Consider the following 19,991-nt stretch of genomic DNA (forward strand, 5'->3'; position numbering starts at 1 on the left):
GAATTATAAACCCATATTTCGATTATAACGACCAATGTTTGTACTTATATACTTTTGTTATATATACATAATTTTTCAGTTAAACTAAACCGCATCGTAACATTATTTCGGACTCTATAAACTTTATTTTGAGCTTTATTAACTGACCAACGAACAACAGATTTAGTCAACAAAAACGACCTAAATACATACATATGCACACTCTGTCCCTTCAATACAAAAATGTAAATGCATAACGACATCTACGAATACTCGAATCGAAATCGAAATCGAAACGAAATTACTGCCATAATTAATATATTAGGACCTATACAAACTCTTCTAACACTATTTCACCCACTTCAAGTTTTATTTTCTCGACAAAAAATAGCTGATACCCTTTCCTAAGGTCCCATTTATTTCTATAATGGAAGCCAAAATTACCTCAGCGGTACAGGCGTGGAAACGTAAGTGACAGACAGGCACAGTTACTTTCACGTTTATAATATTAGCTGCGATTAATGTGAATTTTGAATACAATATTTTGCAAAAAATTTCAACTTTTACCTGCTCTAATAATTTTTATTTGCTCTTCCACCAAATATTATCGGAAAACTGTAATATATTTGTTCTAAAATATCTTAAATATTTTTTAATGGATTTCTTTTGAAGTTGGATTTGAAAAATAAAATTTAATTTTTCTTTTGTTTGTTGGTTTCTTTCCACGTTTGTTTATTAATATAAGTCAATTTTTACTGTTAATGATAGTTCAAAAATGCAACAAAGTTTGATTTCTTAAATTTAATTTCAAAATAAACAGATTCAACCAATGTCATATCAAACATAATTACATAAAAAGACCAATGAACAAACAAAATCAATAGTTACTTGTATAAACAGAATCTATAATAATATACTTATTATAATGTGTAATCAAATAGAAATTACTGATATATATTATATGAGTTATGATACATAAAATACCTCTATCATAATATACAGAGTGTTTTGTGTTAGTTTTATTACTCACTTTTAATTAGGGGCTGTTAGCAACTACTACCACTCATTCATCTGACAAAACAATGTTCACGTAATCTGGATCTGTCTCGCAGAAATGAAAGTAAGATTGCTTTTTATTGCCTTAGGTTATTCAGGACACACTTTAGTATGTTTATCTGAGTTTGTAAATGTAAATTGTTTTATATATGACAATTCAATAGAATAGAATATATAGCATCATGATAAAGCTCTAAAATATGCCATAAAAACAATCAGTGATGGTGTTCTTATCGATCATCACAAAATATCGGTGATACAGCTTATAAAAATGTCTTAAATTACTAAAAAAGAGTAAATTGATTCAACTTTATTAATTTCCACCTTTTTTTTTTATCAAATCCTGTATATATGAAATAAAAATCAATGTCCGTCCGTCATCCCGACAATTCAAAACCGAAAACAAGGCTCAAATTTTTATAGCGTGCTCAAGTCGTAAAAAGTGATTTTGAGTTCAAAAAATGAGCAACAAAACATCATTGTGAACATCATTGTTTACCCGTGATTGCGGGTAAACTTTTCATTAAAATCAATGCATCCATTGACATTCAACACTTTCTACGCAACACAAGGTATTTCAACCATTAACTCATTCAATGGTTTATTTTTACTTGTTTTCATTTACTTAGTGAATTATGCGTTTCCATGTTACATATGATATTACGGTTTATTTTTATTTTTAAACCATAAAATGACACACTTTCCCGATTCTATCTCCCAGCGCCTAGTAATTACATTAATGTAATTATTAGGCGCTTACAAATAACATTTCGAAAAAAAAATTTTCCACTCTCCAGGTTCTTATTTTTACATGGCCACCAATTGGCTAATATGTTTTAACAACTTTAGAGGATAGCTTTTGGTATTCATTTTCATAGTTTCCATTACCAAAAAACTTCAAAGGCATAGAAAACTGTTACGTTACTCGAACACTCATTTCAACCATTTCGCTAGATTCTATCACTTCAATAAAAGGTATACCTTGCAAAATCGTAGCAGTTTGTGAAAAACATTTTTCGATGTTTGCCACACGTAACACGTTCTATGTATAATAACGTCGAATTTATATCACGTATGACTACGAATAATAGGTTTAAAGCGAACATTTTCTGGAATTATTTACACAAGTCAAAAATGCATGTGGTTGTAGTCGTTAGGTACATGTTGTTCATCAATACAAAGCAAGAGCGTTACTAAAAGAACAACGTCTTTTTACTCCTGAGCCTGACGAATTTTTAATTGCATTGCCAGTTTAAAATTGATGAAAATCATCTTTTAACTTCTATTCCATTTTGCAAAAAAAAAAAAAATCAGTAAATTTCTCTCAATAACCTCAGCTCGTTGTTTTTTTTATCAATTATAAACTACGTCTAAACAAATTTTTTACTTGCCTCAAGTATTTTCAAATAATTTACGCTAGCTTTATACTTATAATGTTGGTTTGTATTACATATTTCATGATTGTATATGTGTATATGATATGTTATTACATATGAATATTGTGTTTGCACAATTATTAAATTATAAACATCAATGGCTGTGGACTGTTAACGCCCTAGGCTTATGTACGTTAAGTGCAAATAAATGTACAACCAGAGAAAATAACATTATGAAAATATTTATTTTTAATATTATTATTATATAATTTAATATAAAATACAACCAACCCATGATATCATATCGATATATTGTTTGTTTTTAGTTTTTTGTTTTACTTCCAGTGGTTGTTTAAAGTTCCCAGGATAAAGTGTCTTACTTTAATCCAGTTGTTATGCGTATTTACAAGAGAAAAATCACAAATAAACAAACGAAAAAAACATTCGCTTTACTTACTTTGTTTTAAGTATAAAAAAACCACTTTTATTCCACTAAAGAGTAAAATATATTTCTCTGAGACACCCATATATGACTACCTATAGGTAAAAACTTGAGACGTCCATGAACGTCTTGAATCTTCTTTAATTGAGCTCCTCAAGCTTTTAACTCGAGGAGAAAATATTTTTTTATATGCAATAAAAATTTGTATCTTAAAGAGGATTTTTTTACATAATGAAGCACAATGTCTAAGATTTTCTGTTTACCATTTGAATATTTTATAAAGATAAGTTTGGTAAGAAAGAAAAGGGAATTTTTGGTTTTCAATTTTACCATTTGTTTTATACAGCGTGTCTACTTAGGTTGGCTACATATGGTTTTTTTATTATAAGATTTACGAAAAAAATTTATTCTTTATAAAAATCTCTCATTTCGAAAATATTAGTATTCACCTATTCACTTTTGATATCAAATGTATGGGGTGTCCGAAAATTGGAAAAGTTCGATAGGAATGTTAATAGACCATTTACAACAAATGGTAAGGCAACGGTACAAGAAATCACTCCCGATATATGTAGGAATTCTGTAAAGAAAACGAACAGATGACTGTTGTTACTTACGTCAACAATAGTAATTGTATTTGCAATTTAGTATATAAAAAATGGTTGTTTTGTATTAATTATTTTGTTGCATAGCGTCAAATAAGCAAATAAACATTTGTATTTGTACGAAGTACGATGACTGGTTAATTGGGATAATAGATAACGTATTTTATAAGTAGCATTTCCAAAATTTATGTTAAAATTGAACTGCAAACATTCCCATCATTCCTAAAGAGTTATTTTCAGTTATATTTTGCCTCAACATATCAACCTTCGCGTTGTATGCAATTTCTTGAGCCCTTTCCCTTATTATCTGTTGTATCTAAATGGTACACATTTTTAAACGACCATTAACATTCCTATCGAACTTTTCCAATTGGTAGACACCCTGTACATTCGATGTCAAGAATAAAAGCTGAATATTAATATTTTCAAAAACAGAGATTTCAAATTTTAATAGTAATTCGTTTTACGTCTATGATATAGCCACTAACATACCACCTTGATGGTGTTTTGACATGGACTTATTTGATTGAAAATAGGCAGACAAAATTTTTTGCGACTGACATTCAAGATGTAGAGACGCCGAAATCAGCATCTATGGAGTTTGTGTGTTTATATTTCCGCCTTGATTGCGATTTAGAGACCTAGTATTGGTGCAAAACGGTAGATGGGAAAATCTATTTGACTGGTATTGAAATCTCGACGCACAGATTTTTCTAATGCATCTACCAAATCATGAATGTTTAATCTTTAAAAAAAGGTTTAGCTAAATCTCTATATATTATAAATGCGAAAGTAAGCATGTTTGTTTGTTTGTTACGCTTTCACGCTAAAACTAGCGAATGATTTTTAATGAAACTGTACAGCAATATAGCTTATACTTCAGAATAATACATGAGATATAATTTATAAAGATATATTAATAAAAAAAATTAAAAATTAATTTATTTTGACATTACCATAAATTACAGATTCCTGTAAAAGTAGTCATTTGACATTACCATAAATTACAGACTTCTGTAAAAATAGTCAATATAAAATATTTCACGGCCATCTTTTCTGATATACTCAATGAATAATTACGACTATTATACATTTTAAAAGAATAGAAAACCATACATATATTTTACCTGTGTAAAACAATCCTTACCATTATTTCGATTGTTATAAAAAGGGCATAAATGAGAGCAAACTTTACTCTTAAACCCACCGAAGCGGGTGGGTAGCACTCTAGTCTTATTATAATTTCATAAAATTGATTCAATTTAAAAGTAATAAACAACATTTAAAATACTAATACCTACTAATTAAGTTTGTTCTGGTGGTAATTTTAACTAGATATATAAAACCTCTTCTTAACTACCCATAATATTGAATTTATTCCAGCCAATTGATTGATGTACATATACACTAAACTTAGTTTACAATATTCAAAGTAACTTTACTAACTGCATTAACTAACAAACAACCATTGTTGTATAACACGTGTTGAATGCACGATGCAGATCAAATTACAAAAAACATTCTATAAACGTTGTCTTTTTTTGTTGTATTGTTTTGTTTTGTTTGGTTTGTTTGTAACATCGCCAATATTGTTACAGTATTTTTTTTAAGTCTATGTCTGGTAAATTCGCGTGGGAATGTTCTATCAAACCCCTTCCTAGATACATTATAATATAATTGCTATTTTTGGGTAAGTGAAATTTTAATCCCTGTGGAGGAATAAAAAATTATGATCGATATACAGTAACTTTTATATGAGACGACATTAAATATCAATGATCAAACGAAAAAATTCTAAAATTTTACCTTGAAGTCTAGTATATATATATAATATGTAGTAGGACTTAACTATTCTGATAGGAAATTACCATATTCACGTAGCAAATCAAAAAGAAAAATGTTTATTACACCTGACTAAAGTTTAACAAATTTAAACTTTTTATATAATTTTTTCTTTTTCTTTGCGAGCTAAAAACCAGCCTGGTTAGCATGCGAGTATTTTTATTTAAAAAAGAGAAAAAAAACAGAGCATTCATTAAATACATAATACAATATATTTGTTAATAAGAGGACAATGTTTACTATTTAGAAGATACAACCCGAAATATTTAAATTAAATATGACCCAATGAACTTCGTTTCACCTACAATTTATTTAATTGTAACTATTGATCAGCAATTATTAATCTTAATCTATCTGCAGCTAATAATTCATTAATAGCTATTCTATGCTTAGCCCGACCGCTAAGTCCGTGAAGCCCAACCGCAAGCCCGCCCCTTGCTTAGCTGCTAAACACAACTTTTACTATTGTCTCTTGGATAGGTCTTCAGCTTTCGGCCTGGCAGAAGCCTTCGGCAGTGGAGCTCGATGTACTCGTATATAGCTATATATGCGAGTAGCTCTAATAAATACCTATTCACAATACCTGAATAATAATAAATAATATATCAATACTATTCAAATACCAGTTCACTATTCTAGATAAATAATATGGTGAGAGCGCAAATAAATACAAGTACATAGTAAAGTAAAATAATGCATTATTTATATGCGTTTCCACCATTTATTGCATTTTGTCTTAATTTTTCTAATATTCCGCTCAATTTGCTTAATTTTTTCTTTCATAAGAACCTGCTTCTGACAATAATTAACGCAACAAAGGAATTAGCGAAATTATTCTATCCGGGTTCCTCCCACAAAAATAAAAATACAGATCTATCACAAAATCGAAAAAATTAATTTTTCAAACCTACTAATTTTTGTAAGTGTTGCAATCGAAATATTAATATTAAGCGAAATGTAAGTCTGTTAATATACAGTTTTATTTCGAGTATCGTGGTATTTATTTCAATAACTTTATCATAATGTCATGTAGTTTAAGTGAAAAGAAGGGATGGAAAATATCGATATTTTCCATACCGTTTCGATATTTTAATATGTAAATCCGGTAGGCGGAAAAGTTTCCTATTTCGATATATCAATGATGATGTTATCTTTTACAATACTTTGTGAATAGAACCGTGGGCCGATTTTTTGCAGGTTTTGAAGTTTTTTCTTCCTTATTTAACATAAATGAAAATTAATAGTTCTTAGGAAATGTTTGGATTATTCTAAAAGTGTAATGTAAAAAGCTCCTCCGTGAGTAAAGATCCTAAAAATTGTTTTTTAATACAGAATTAGAATATCAAATATTCCACGATTGTGCTTGTACGGGAGGAAACTTAAAGATGTGCAAAAAATGAAGAAGTAATTTTTGGCTCATTTCATAGAAATTTTTGTTATTTGTGTTTTTTTTTAATTTTGCTTCATGTCGGGGCTGTTGAAAAAACTACTTATTCTTGAATTTTTTTTTATGGGATATTTTTAAATCAATCTTTGTACATATTATAAGACAAATAGCAAAATTTTTGCCATAGGTGTAAATACTTGAAGAAGTGAAATTCGAAAAACACGAAGAACAAGAAAAGCGAATTCTTCATAAAATATAAAATATAATATGAAATATAAAAAACTTAAGAGAAAATTATTTTTTCATGGTGAAAATAAGAAAGTATTCATATTCATAATCTAATGAGCATATATCACTTAAGTTTTAAAAAATTTTGCAAATATTTCTACACGCAATTTAATTTAAAAATTAAAAAAAAATAAGAAGGATTTCTTACCTTGATATCAAAAAACAAATATTATAATAATAAGAACACTTGAATTTCACAACCATATTGTTTAGTAATGAGAATATGAACACAATGTTAACGATTCGTTTGTGAAATGAGAACTGTTAGCAACGAATTTGTTACGAAAAGTATATGCAGGTAAGATACAAAAAAAAAACCAAAAGCTTTTATAAATAAATATTAGTGAGGACACAAAAAACAACAACAATGAAAGATTAGCAAGCAATATAGGTTTAGTGGAAACAACCAACCAGGGAACAACAATAATTTCTTCAGTGTTTATTCCATTAACTAAGTAGTAAATGTTATAACTATATTAGATTAACGTCACATATAACAATATTATCACCTAAAATTTCTGAGTAAATGGTAAATTTATTTATCATTCTACGTATAACACATGTGTTGTACCTTTACATGCAAAACAATGTTTCCTAAATTTAATAGATCATAAAACCTATACATTTTACGCGGGCAGGGGTTCAAAAAAGTTTTATTTCGAAATATAAACTACAAATATAATTTCAAAATAGTAATTTGTACAATTTAAATGTTAAAATTGATGGGTTATCAAGATGCATAAGACATAAAGAAGCTTTAACGAGGTTAAAATAGGTACGAGTGTAATAATCATGGAGACTAGAGAAAGGATAGGGAACTTAAGCGGGAGAATTGACCAAATTTGTCAACATGATTATAAAATTTTAATTTTAGTTCTGTTTTGTATCACAAGTGTCGCTAGTTTTTATTTTACACCGAAGTGGATGCAATACAATAAATAGGGGTGAAATAAACAAGTAAACAATTATATTTTGAAGTGAATGAATATGCGAACTGTTAAATAAAATTAAACTAGCTTGACCCCCTCGTGGAAAATTCCACAGTGCGGTTTCCGTGGCTAACAACAGGCTAAAGAAATCTTTTAAACACTAAATAAATGTGTCATATTTAAGGAATTTCTCATAAAGATGGTGTAAATTTAGTAGAAAGTTTGATCATTTTACTCCAAATTCAAATTAAGTCTTTACGCTTACCCTGACCCTTAATATATAAAATTTTCTTTTATGATAATTTCTAGAACGAAGTTATTACTAAGCTTTTGGAAATTTTCTTTAAATTTAAGCTCTTTGCAATTTTAGATTCAAATGATTTGAGTATTTTTTTGATAGTCCATATCATTATTCCTTCAAAAAGAGCACTAAATAAACATACTTAACCTTATTGATTAAAACAATATACTTTTTAAAGCATTGTCTAACGATTTATATCTACAAAAATAAAGATAAAATTATTACCTTCTAATGCTTTATTTCTTGCTAATAATGCCAAAAGCATATCCGGATTTGGTGTTGCATGATCTAGAGGATGCATTATTCCGGCTGATGGCAAATGAGCCATTGACGATGTTAACGATACCATTTATTATTTATTTTTTTAAATTTATTTTAGGCACTAAACGGTTATATTTATTATTCTTTTAAAATTAGTTTAAAATTTCAATTATTTATTCATAAATCAGTCTATTAGTTTGGTTAATAAAACACATATTTATTTAAAAATTATTAAAAATCTAATTCATTTTAAATTCTGAAAAATTAATGTATTATTTATTAGATGTGTTTATTTTGGTAAATATTATAATGATTTAAAGTTGATCGAGCATTAAGGAAATTTATAGGTAAAATACTGAATTTTTAATATCTAGTTAATGGATATGAACTTCTAGTTAATCGATATGAATATATCAAAATTTCAGATTTTATCTATATATTGCCTTGATGTCCAATTGTAATTGATAAAAAAAAATACATGTTTAGATTTTGTGTGAATATTTTGGGTAAAAACATAACTTATATGTCAAAATTATTTGGTACTCTCTATAATAATTAGAATATCTAAGTTATACATAAAACGGACATATTGCATGTAAAAATGACAAAATTTTAAAAAATATTGCTCGATCACGATTTTGGCAAACGTTCGAATTTTGTTAGAGAGTAATGAACTATTAAGTAATTATTAATAAAAATAATATCATTCTTAATCATATCCCTTTCAAAAATTTATGTAATTACACAATTTTTCACATAATTTTCTTTAATTTATTCTGAATCTATTTATATTTTCAAAAGTTTCTAAATAACAATATCTTTTTTCGCATAAATCCTGAACTCAATGCCAAATTTTTCCATTGCTTTCCACAAGAGTATTATTAAGGGGCATTGTTATTTAAAGGAAAAAAATCACTTTTCTTATTTTTGAAGTAAATCAATTTATAATGTCGTAATAAATGGTACGCCTAAACTCAGAACATTAATTTAGTGGTGACTATTTTAAGCAATAATATTAGCTGATAAGTTTACAGAGCAAGGTAATCGATCAGTCGATGAAGTGAATGTATTATGATTTAATTTTTGAGAACTGATTTTCTCATTCGCAAATTCAATCAGTTTTGCAAAAAAAAAAAATTAATATTAATTAATATTTATTAGTTTATAATGGAACACATTCGAACTGTGTCTGCATACACTTTGCTACCTTGCTACTCTAGCAAAATTTTTAATAACGTTTTTTTAATAATTTTAAAAACATTTTTTTTAATACCTAAATTTGAAACTTCAAACTTATCGCAAGATCGGAGGATTTTCATTTATACTCATTTAAATATTGACTGTTGGTTTACAGTGTAACGCTCAATATTTATTACTTCCCATCTGTCTTCAAAAAATGGAATAAAACTATTACAAAACCATTCAAGTCCCAACAACCCACATAACAAACAATTTAAATCTTGCACTCTAAATGAAACAACCTATACAAAATGATGTAAATCGCGTCATCGTCACCGTCATCCCGTGTGTTTGTAATTGAACTCCTGCTAAACGGATAGACCGATTTTAATGAAATTTTTGTGTATGTTCAAGAGGATGCGAGAATGGTTTAGATTCACAATCGGTGAACTACAAAATGTTAATTTTGAGGGTTTTGCACCAAAAAATTAAAACCCATGAAATAAATGGTGGAAGTGCATATAAATTATATTACATTGCATTCTTACTATTCAAATGTATTTATTTGCGCTCCCACCATATTTATCTAGGATGTACAGCTATTTGAATAGTATTGAGGTATTATTTATTATTATTCAGGTGTTTGAATAATAATATTAGGAAGGCTCCAGCCAGGCCAAAGGCCAGTTATTCCAAATGTTTAAGTTTTCACTTCCGTCGACAGTCCCCATGACTAGCTATCTTTTTATTTTGAAATTATTATTCATTTATGACTGTAATGGGAGCTTCTGTTGTTGGGTAAAGGACGACGCACAAATCTCATGGAAAACGGTTCTCAATGTTTCAATGAAAACAAAGACAATAATGAACATTTTTTGAGTTATCACGCTGATAAAGCAATATTTCATTCTCATTTCAATATAAGCAAGTAGTTAGTTAATGATTTGTTGTAAACATGAACTTTTACTAAACTTTTTTTTTCTACTAAACTTTTTCTCTACGACCCTTTTCGAAAGTGCTGCGTTTTCAAATGAGCATGATAACATCATATTTAAGATATCCGTCTGAAAAACGCAGCAGGGAATTTGTTGGACACTTTGTTGGGCAAGGAAGTCACTCACGAAGTTTAAAGTAGATTTTTGATATTTTATTTAGAATTTTCAATAATATTATAAAAATTCGCAAATACGTTAATACCCAATTTTAAGACGTATACTAACTCGCTGAAGGACTAATTCTATATGATTTCAAAAATTCGAATATCATTAACTACTTTTATTAGTCAACCCTAGTAGCTCAGTTGGTTAAGGCGTCACCAATTCCGTTCGCGGTATATCTAGGATAGCGGGTTCGATCCCTGCCGTCATAACAAAAATTAATTTACTCAATAGTTGTGATGGGCTGGTGTAGTGCATGGTATATACATGAAGGAGGAGCACTTAGTCTCTAAAAATAATTAAGTAGCTGATAATTGAAATTATCAGCGGAAATGGTGGTATAACACATATATGGTATCACAATGGGCTCTATAGCCTAATTGTGTCCTTTGAGGATAGCCAATATAACCTAACAATTTCCAAAATGTTTGTGCGTGGTCATTTATTTTGACGATAATTATAATTATTACGGAAAAAATAACAAAAATTACTAATCAGCATCTTTTGTTTAATATTGTAAGTGAAGACTTCATAATATCAAGTTTTTGATAAAATTATTATTTATCAATATTTCCGCCAAATCCTTGAGAACAATTTTCAAATTTTCAAAATAAATTAATTTAAACATAATTTTCTTAATCGAACAAGTTTATTAAAATCACATAAATAATTCAGAATAAAATTTCTGGACCATTTAAAAGTTATAGCAACCCAATAGTTCGCTTGTGACAATGTTTTTCTTAAATATTTATTGATATCTAAATATAATGAAACTTTCCTTACTTTGAGAACAAATTGCGAATTAAAAGATTAAAATTAGAAAATATCAACAAATTTTTGAAAATCTTCATCTAAAACAAAGAAAAGCTGTTGCTTTATTTTTCAATCATAATAATTATGTCCGCCAATAAATAACAATTAAACAATTTTAATTATTAAAAAACAGTTTTATGATTTCAACATTCATAGGAAAATTGGATTTCAACATTTTTCATAGAAAATAAAAATATTCACACGGAAAATTAAAGAAATAAATAATAAATAGGTTAAATCAAAAAATAAGATTGTGAAAAAAGACGAAACAAAGTTGAAACTAACCGGATGATTTTCGTGTATGGAGTAAGAAAAATTTTTTTTATTTTGAAGAAAAATGAAATACTACATACAAACTTATATATATACTTTTAACATATATCTTTATACGAATAGTACACACAATAATTTAGTATAGGTATTACCAAAACCATGTTAAACTTTAATTTAGTTAAGTGGTCAAATTGACGCAGCACTTCACTTAACACTAAACAAGTTATCTATTATTGTTACTTGAAATTCTGAGATTCTCTTATCATTTTCACTATATGGTATTCTATATTTTGGTAGTATACGATACACATGTATATGTTTGTGTACATGTATGTATGTATATTCGATAGTATGAGATTCGACGCCATTATTAACAACAGCGGAAAGTAGAATCTTTCTAGGTGACGTCATAGCCAACCAGCGTCGCGACGCCAATATTTGTATACGCCTACTATCTGTAGTATTACATATATATATATATATATATATACAAACATATATAAATACATGCATACGTATATATGTATGAATGTCTCAAAACAAAGAAACTGTATCTTATATCAGTGAATTCTATTCTTTTAGAATTATATAGAATTTTCTGGTATGTAATAATTGTTGATCCAAATCACTAATTATGTGCGTAATTAATATAAAAGATATATCACATGTTTGTTACTGCAACGATCAGAATAATAGGCCATGTGGGTTAATGTAACATTAAATTTATTTATTGGCACTGATGCACCAATAAAAAAAATAAAATAACCCATGTATCTCAACTTTCGCGTCCAAAGCTGATTTTTGAAGAAAAAAAAAGCTTCCTTAAGCAAATAAAAACTTTACTTTTTATATTTGATAGGAATTAAAAATCATTTTCAAAAAACGGCGTTGAATGATAACTGGAGAAGCGAATTCAGTCAATTTTTGACCGAATCAGTAAGTGTAAAATTCCCCATATTCAATTAAAAAAATGACTTTTTCACATCTTGTGGTAGAAATATTCATTTTGGATCAAGATATCAAAAGAGTAAATGTAGAGAGAAAAAAAACTATAATACAAAGGTACAGCCATTTTTATACTATTTTTAGATTTTATTAAGATATTTCTAAAGTAAAAACTTTAGCCTAGAAGATTAAATTGAAATATTTTTAAGCACAAAATAATTCGTCGTAAAACGATTGGCTTTAAAGAGATATATAAAACGTTAAGAGATATCTCAATAATATCAAAAACTAGTCTAAAAAAGACTCTTTTTTGGTACTTTCAATGCATTTATCTCAGCCAGATGACGCACATCTTAATGTGGTCCTAGAAAAAAGTTGTATTTTTTGTTTTATAGTGTTATCAGTAATATATCTTTATGAATATTTCTAAAAATTGAAAAATGTATAAAAAATATTTTGTAACGGAAATCGTCAACTTTACACTTTTACACTAAGATTAAACTTTTATAACTTGGTCATAAAATAACCGAATTCGGTAACATTATAAATAAGTTTCTCAATGCACGGCGAAAATTAATAGTTTCTAATACATATCAAAAAAACTACTTTAATCCCAAGAGACTTGAGTTTCTCGGTTGCTTCAATCCGTCGTAACACGCCGTACTTGAAATTGGTGGTCAAACCTTAATTCACTGGGTTATGATAGAATTAAATTTGTATAGCGTTTCGTGATATTTTTTAATAAAAAACCTTAGAGCTTTAAAAAAGTATCTCTATATTTTATTAATTTTTGAAGTAGGCAATCATTTGCCACATATGTAACTTAAAGTTAACATTTAATAATTCAGATATTTTTAACATACCTAATATTTTATATCTATCTTCCAAAATTTTCATTTTTAAACATCTTAAAATTTATTTATTAACTTCCCACAATAGGAAGTTATTGTATTGGGTCCGATTTTCGAAATCGAAATTTTCACCATATCTTTACGTTTCATGGTTAGATCGAGTGGTTTCGAGTCGGGCGAGATTTTCTTAAATTTTTTCCTGGCCGATATTGCGCGAACAATAAATGATATCTACTTGCTTGACGTGCCGATCGAAGCGTATTAAAGGCAATATGATCCGAAAAGAATTTCATAACATTCGATCAAATCGTTTCAAGTCGGTCGAGTTTTTGTTTTTTTTAAATTTCGTATATCTTTTTATTATACTGAGAAGTTATTTGTGTGAACCTCAAGGGTCGCACCAGACTATATCTACGGCTTGTGAAAATAATATTTATCAATATGCCCTATAAAGACAATCGATTTCATGTCAAAATTTTCATGATTAAACAAATTGTATTTCTTGCATCTTTATTTATAGCAAATATTTCAATCGACACCAAATTTTGGCATACTTCAATGAATAATCAATACCGTTCAAATACCAAAATTAAAAACGTCTTTCAAAACGTCACCAAAATTAAAAACACTTTCATTGAAATATTAATGTGGAAAAATTAAATAAGTTAAGGATGGCTACCTTCTATATCTTAAATTGACATTATTATTTTTCCTACATTGATTTTTTTCCGTATACTTTCAAATTCGTAAATAAACAAATTATCAATAGTATCTGCTTTAAACAAATATTATCTCATCCATGAAACCACTAGGGTAAAGGCTGTTTCTTTACAAAATAGAAGTATATTTACAATTTTCAAATTAACATTTCAATATGAGAATTATTATTAGAAAATATGAAAAAATTTAACCAAAATAAAAATAAAACATAAAATCGATTTCCTATATCATATAAACAGAAAATATAGATAAAATAAGTGTATTTTATATACGTAGTAGAAATACGTATATGTATAAATAGTTAAGGGAATAAGGCATATATCCCAGGAATCAACTCCTCGCCAGTTGATTTTAGTGAGAACCGGTCGGTGAAAAATGTTTGTCTTAGTGTAGTCAACAAAACCATATCCATGCAAACTTTTACTTTTTCGATTTACGTCCATAAAGTGAACTAGAATTTCATTTGTTTCACAATTTCGTGTAGTAGCACAGCATACAAACACACAGCGTACTAGAATGAATCGTCACACAACTCAAAGCGGACCAAACCGACCACCAAACCATCTTTTGTACCGAAGCTACAACACATGCACTCTTTCTTAAACTCATTGCTTAATGTATATATATGTATGTACTCTCTAATTCTCTACATGAAATAGTACGATGCTCTATGCGAAAGAGTAAATCAAACGGCTGGTATAAAAAAAATAGTGAAAATGTATATTTATATACATAGATTAAATTGAGGCTAAAGTACGCGTTTTCACAAACCTTTGTAAATCGAAAACGGTGAGGTAAGGTAAAAAATATACAAAATAAAAAAGTATTTAGAATGGTCCAAAATATATACAGGGTGCCTACTTAAGTTGGTTACATAAGGAAAACTTTTTTATTATAAGGATTACGAAAAAAGATTGTTCTCTATAAAAATCTTTACTTTCGAAAATATTAACATTCAGCAGTTCAATGTGGACATTGAATGTACAGGATGTCCACAAATTGGAAAGGTCTACAGGAGTGTTAACGGTCGTTTAGAAATGTATATCATTAACAAATAATTCTGTAAAAGAAGAATTACATGTATGTAACAATGTTATAATAAAAAGTTTTCCAACAGTCATTTTAAATATTTTTAAATATTAAATAAAAAGATTATGGTGTCCGGAAGTAGGGAACTTTTGTCCCAATTTATGGGAGTAAATCGTAAAATCATAAGCTCCCATGGATATGATTTTGTTGGATACACTCAGGCAAACATTTTCTCCCATAAAAATCTACTAGCCAGGAGTCAATTCCTGACTCGGACTGTTTTTTCGGTTTTATTTCCTCGATTATAATTTTTGTATATGTGAAGCGAATGTTGCAGCAATAAGGCTATAACAATAAAATTCAAAAGCTATACTATTTCTATATATATGAGAGAGATACATTCAGTGAAATAAATGAAAACCTTCTATTTATGTATATAGTCGAATCGTTGCCATGGTAACTGTTATAAATAACTGAGAATATTACGTAACATAACATTGTATAACTTAATGTTGAAGCCCGAAGAATAGCAGTCAACATAGACATTGCATTCTTAATTAAGAGTAGCAGTACCGAAGAATAGCAGTCAACATAAATATTGTATTTATAAGAGTAGCCAGTAATATTATTGAACCAGAAGCGTAGATCTACTTACAATTTTTCCAATTTTCCTACCATTTCCTTTTACATATGAAAAAGATTTCCAAGCCGATGTCATTGATCCAGAAAATATCATAGATACAACAAAATATAACTAAAACCAACTAGACAAAACACTAAATTGTCATTATCAATAACCTATACATACCAAAAATTTACCAACTAAATAGAAGAAAAAAAATTATCAATAAATGATCTGCACCCGGAGTAGCGATGCCAAATAAAGTAAAAGTGCTTGGTTGTATATTCTGTTTTTTGATACGTAATATTTTTGTTTTTCATGAATAAGCCAAACGACTTTGTACACGTGAGCAAGGCTCATGGATACAATTTTTCAATGCACCCTAAATTTTTTTATAAGCTCCGGGATATTGTTTTGTAAAAACTTTTTTCACTCTCCCACTTTTCGATTTTAAAACATGACAATAAAACAGACTTTTTCTATAGTCTAAGCACAAACATTAAAAACATACACAATACCAGTAAGTAATCTTCCTTTCATCCTTTCAACCATATCCGAACAAAGCGGCAAGGGGTAATACAAATTTTTTAGCAAGAGATTTCAAAATTAGAAAGTTTTCAAACGGGCGATTGTTGGTCCATATACTCGATGATTTTTCGAATATGGAATGTAGAAAGTTGGAAAAAATGTCAAAATTTTATAACAAATTGATATGATTTTGTGACGCCTTTGTTTTTAACATTAAAAATTAAATAAAACTGCAATTATTTGCCCGGCTTAACGATTTATCATTTAGTTTATGAATTGATTGTCAGATTTCGCATGAAAATCAGTTATGGGAAAATCGTCCGGAACGATTTCAACACCGGTATAGTCCTTGTTTCTCTTTTTCGGACTTTTTCAGTATTATATATGGTTTGGTATTGTACAAATTGACAGCGACGCCGTCACTACTCTAGCATTGTAAAATATTATGTAATACCTACAATACAGGGTTTTCACATTATACAGATACATAAAACCGCATATTATTTCAAACCGTAGAGAAAAGTATTTTCGTAGTAACTATGTTGTTCTTTGTAAGATGATATACAATTGTAATAGTTGCGTTTTTGTATTATTTTTATTTAATAAAGTTCGAATAGTAACACTTATCAAGTGAGCATCTAAGTATTTCATCATTTTTATCTCTATAACGCAATGGTAGAAATAAATATGTTTTTGCGAAAAATAAAACCAACTCCAAAAAAAAAAACCACGAAAAAGTATAAAACAATTTTAAAGTAGGTACCGTCTCCAATTAATAACTTCTTTGTGAGCAATTACACTTTAAAGCAACGCCAATAAATCGATTTTTGACTTAGAATATGGGTAACGTCGACTTCAAAGCGTAATTCTTCACAAAGAAATTATTGATTTCAGACGGCTCCTATTTTTGAAATCAGTTAATAAAATTTATATGGGATCATCTCTGAAGTATGACCTACCAAACAAAAAAAAGATTCAATTCAAAAACTCAATTCTTAATTGGTGGAGTAATTTCGTAATAAACATACAAAAATAAACAACCGAATTGATAACCTCCTCCTTTTTTGATGTCAGTTCAAAATAAATGCAGCCCCAAGAAATACTTTTATCAGAACCGAATTAAGCTGCCAGAGACCTGTATACAAGATATAATAAGTTCACTAACGCATGCTATATGAATTTTATACTATGCTTCGCTTCTCCTTTTTTTAGATCTTTGTAAAATATCACTGGAGACATTTTTGAAATCTATCGATGAAAAGTTACATTATCAAGATCATAATACTGGGCAATTTACCTCCGAGAATACTATTTTTTCGATTTTTTGGTTATCATATTTTGAGTAATAAAATAAAAAAGGAAATTTAAATTGAGCCGGATAAAATAATAAAAAATGTTCCGTTGGACCTTAAATATTGCTTACCATATTGTTATCATTCAACAAATCTCTGCAAACACGAAAAAAATAGGTGATGATAGAATAGATGATTGTCTATCAAATAAATGTCTGGTAAAATTTTCATCAAACACAACTTCAAATGATTATGCACTAAATAGAACCTTTTATTTGTTTCAATGTCGATGAGTGGAAAGCAATCTTTTTGTAAATTATAGGCACCAGATTCAATTACATTTTAAATAAAAATGTGAATAACGCTTATCACCTGGAGGAGTACTGTACCTTCTAGGAGATGAAAATTGATAGCATTTTAACTTCCCCGTATAGAAAGTTATTGTTTTGGGTCTAATTTTCGAAATCGAAATTTTTAATTTATCTTTACGTTTCGTGGTTAGAACAAGACATTAACACCATTTTGGAGAAGAAGTATGTGTGTGTAAATAAGATCCTTAAATAATTTCATAACATTCGATCGCGTCGTTTTCGAAATTTTCGAAAAAAGAGTCAGAAATTGTTTTTTTTTTTAACTCTTTATTATACTGGGAAGTTATTTGTGTGGACCTCAAGAGTCGCACCGGGCCCACAACACGGCTTGTTGATTTTTTAAATTCGAATAGACAATAGAATATTTAGGTGATCGCTCCGAGCGTGAATTTCGTTTCCATGACAACGATACACTACTTTAATTATAGAATTAATGGATGCATATATAATTGTGTGGATTGCATTGAAAACTTACATTTAAAATTTAATATTCTTGTTTCACAAATTTAAATAAATAATTACGATAATTAACATTTGAAAAATAATATTTGTACAATTTGATTTCTTATTTTCACAATTTTTAATGCATTAAGTTTAATTAATTAGTGTTTTTCAATCATTTTAATTTGACAGTTTCTATATCATTAACATGTAAATAATTGCAAATTAGTCATAACAGCCCACTTTATCTCCAAAATTTTTCACTTAAAGCGCTGGCATCGATTTTATTATCCCTACCATGACTACGCACACAACGATGTCTAAGTATTTAACAAACTTAAAGATGTACGAGTCCCAGGGAAATTTTGGATAAAAGGCTTGATTTTTTTTATATGAAGATGGACAATGCCCACATTGGTCTTAATGGAAAACGGTATGTGGATGTTTTTTATAGATTTTCTAAAACTAGTCGTTGGAAATTTAAAAAAAAAAAACGATTTTAAGTAAAGTTAAAATTATTGTAAAAAAAAAAAGAAAACCGTTGTGCCCGACTAAATAAGGATGTATGACCACGGCAGTGGGGTAGATGAAAAGCAAGAATAAAATTTTTCGATATCTGGAGTAATTTTCAAAATAATGGAAACCAAGGCAGATATCGAAAAATTGCATTCTTATTTTTCGTCTACATTAATGAAGTTATATTAATAACAAAATTCACTATCAAAGTTGAAAATAAGGTACAAATAATTTCAACCACAAGTCTAAACTTACCTTGGCGCTCGTACTACCTAAACAGATATCCTCTTATATATTACTCACAGAAATAGCTACAATACTAACTTCGGCAAGTTTCTACAAAAACGTTGAAGGATAATATTTGATTTCTATCAACAGCTTCGAAAACAAGAATGAAAAGTTATTCCCTGATAATAAAGTCCCCAAAAATTTCACATAGAATTATTGTTTTTAATAAAACTGCCATACGGTTGCTTACTTTTAAAACTTACAAAATGAATAAAGTTTGAAGCTATTATTAATTATTCTTAAATCATTTGTTTGTTTTAATATACACAAAAAAAAGAGAATAATCTTTAATTATTTGAATACTATACGTCGAGTATATTCGATGTGTAAAAACTATGCTGCCATATAGAAATTAATAAAGGGTTTTCATATATATCATCAATATATCACAATACCATTCTATGTTGTTTTTTAAAGTATAAAGGAACCCTGTGGCGTTCATTTACGGGGGTTTATAAATATCCATATGTGCATGTTGAAAACAACCCTATGAGGATAAC

At 28.4% G+C, this 19,991-nt stretch overlaps 1 protein-coding gene across 1 annotated transcript in view; it reads right to left on the reverse strand.

The window, feature by feature from the left end:
• LOC123292093 (LIM/homeobox protein Lhx3) overlaps positions 1–8,554 on the reverse strand; it is a 72,591-nt gene extending 64,037 nt beyond the window's left edge. The window contains exon 1 of the mRNA XM_044872626.1: positions 8,431–8,554. Coding sequence (XP_044728561.1) covers positions 8,431–8,554 — 124 coding nt within the window. The remainder of the gene's footprint in view (positions 1–8,430) is intronic.
• Between the last annotated feature and the right edge of the window lie 11,437 nt (positions 8,555–19,991).

This window comes from Chrysoperla carnea, chromosome 1 (genome assembly GCF_905475395.1).
Source record: "Chrysoperla carnea chromosome 1, inChrCarn1.1, whole genome shotgun sequence".
Lineage (NCBI taxonomy): Eukaryota > Metazoa > Arthropoda > Insecta > Neuroptera > Chrysopidae > Chrysoperla > Chrysoperla carnea.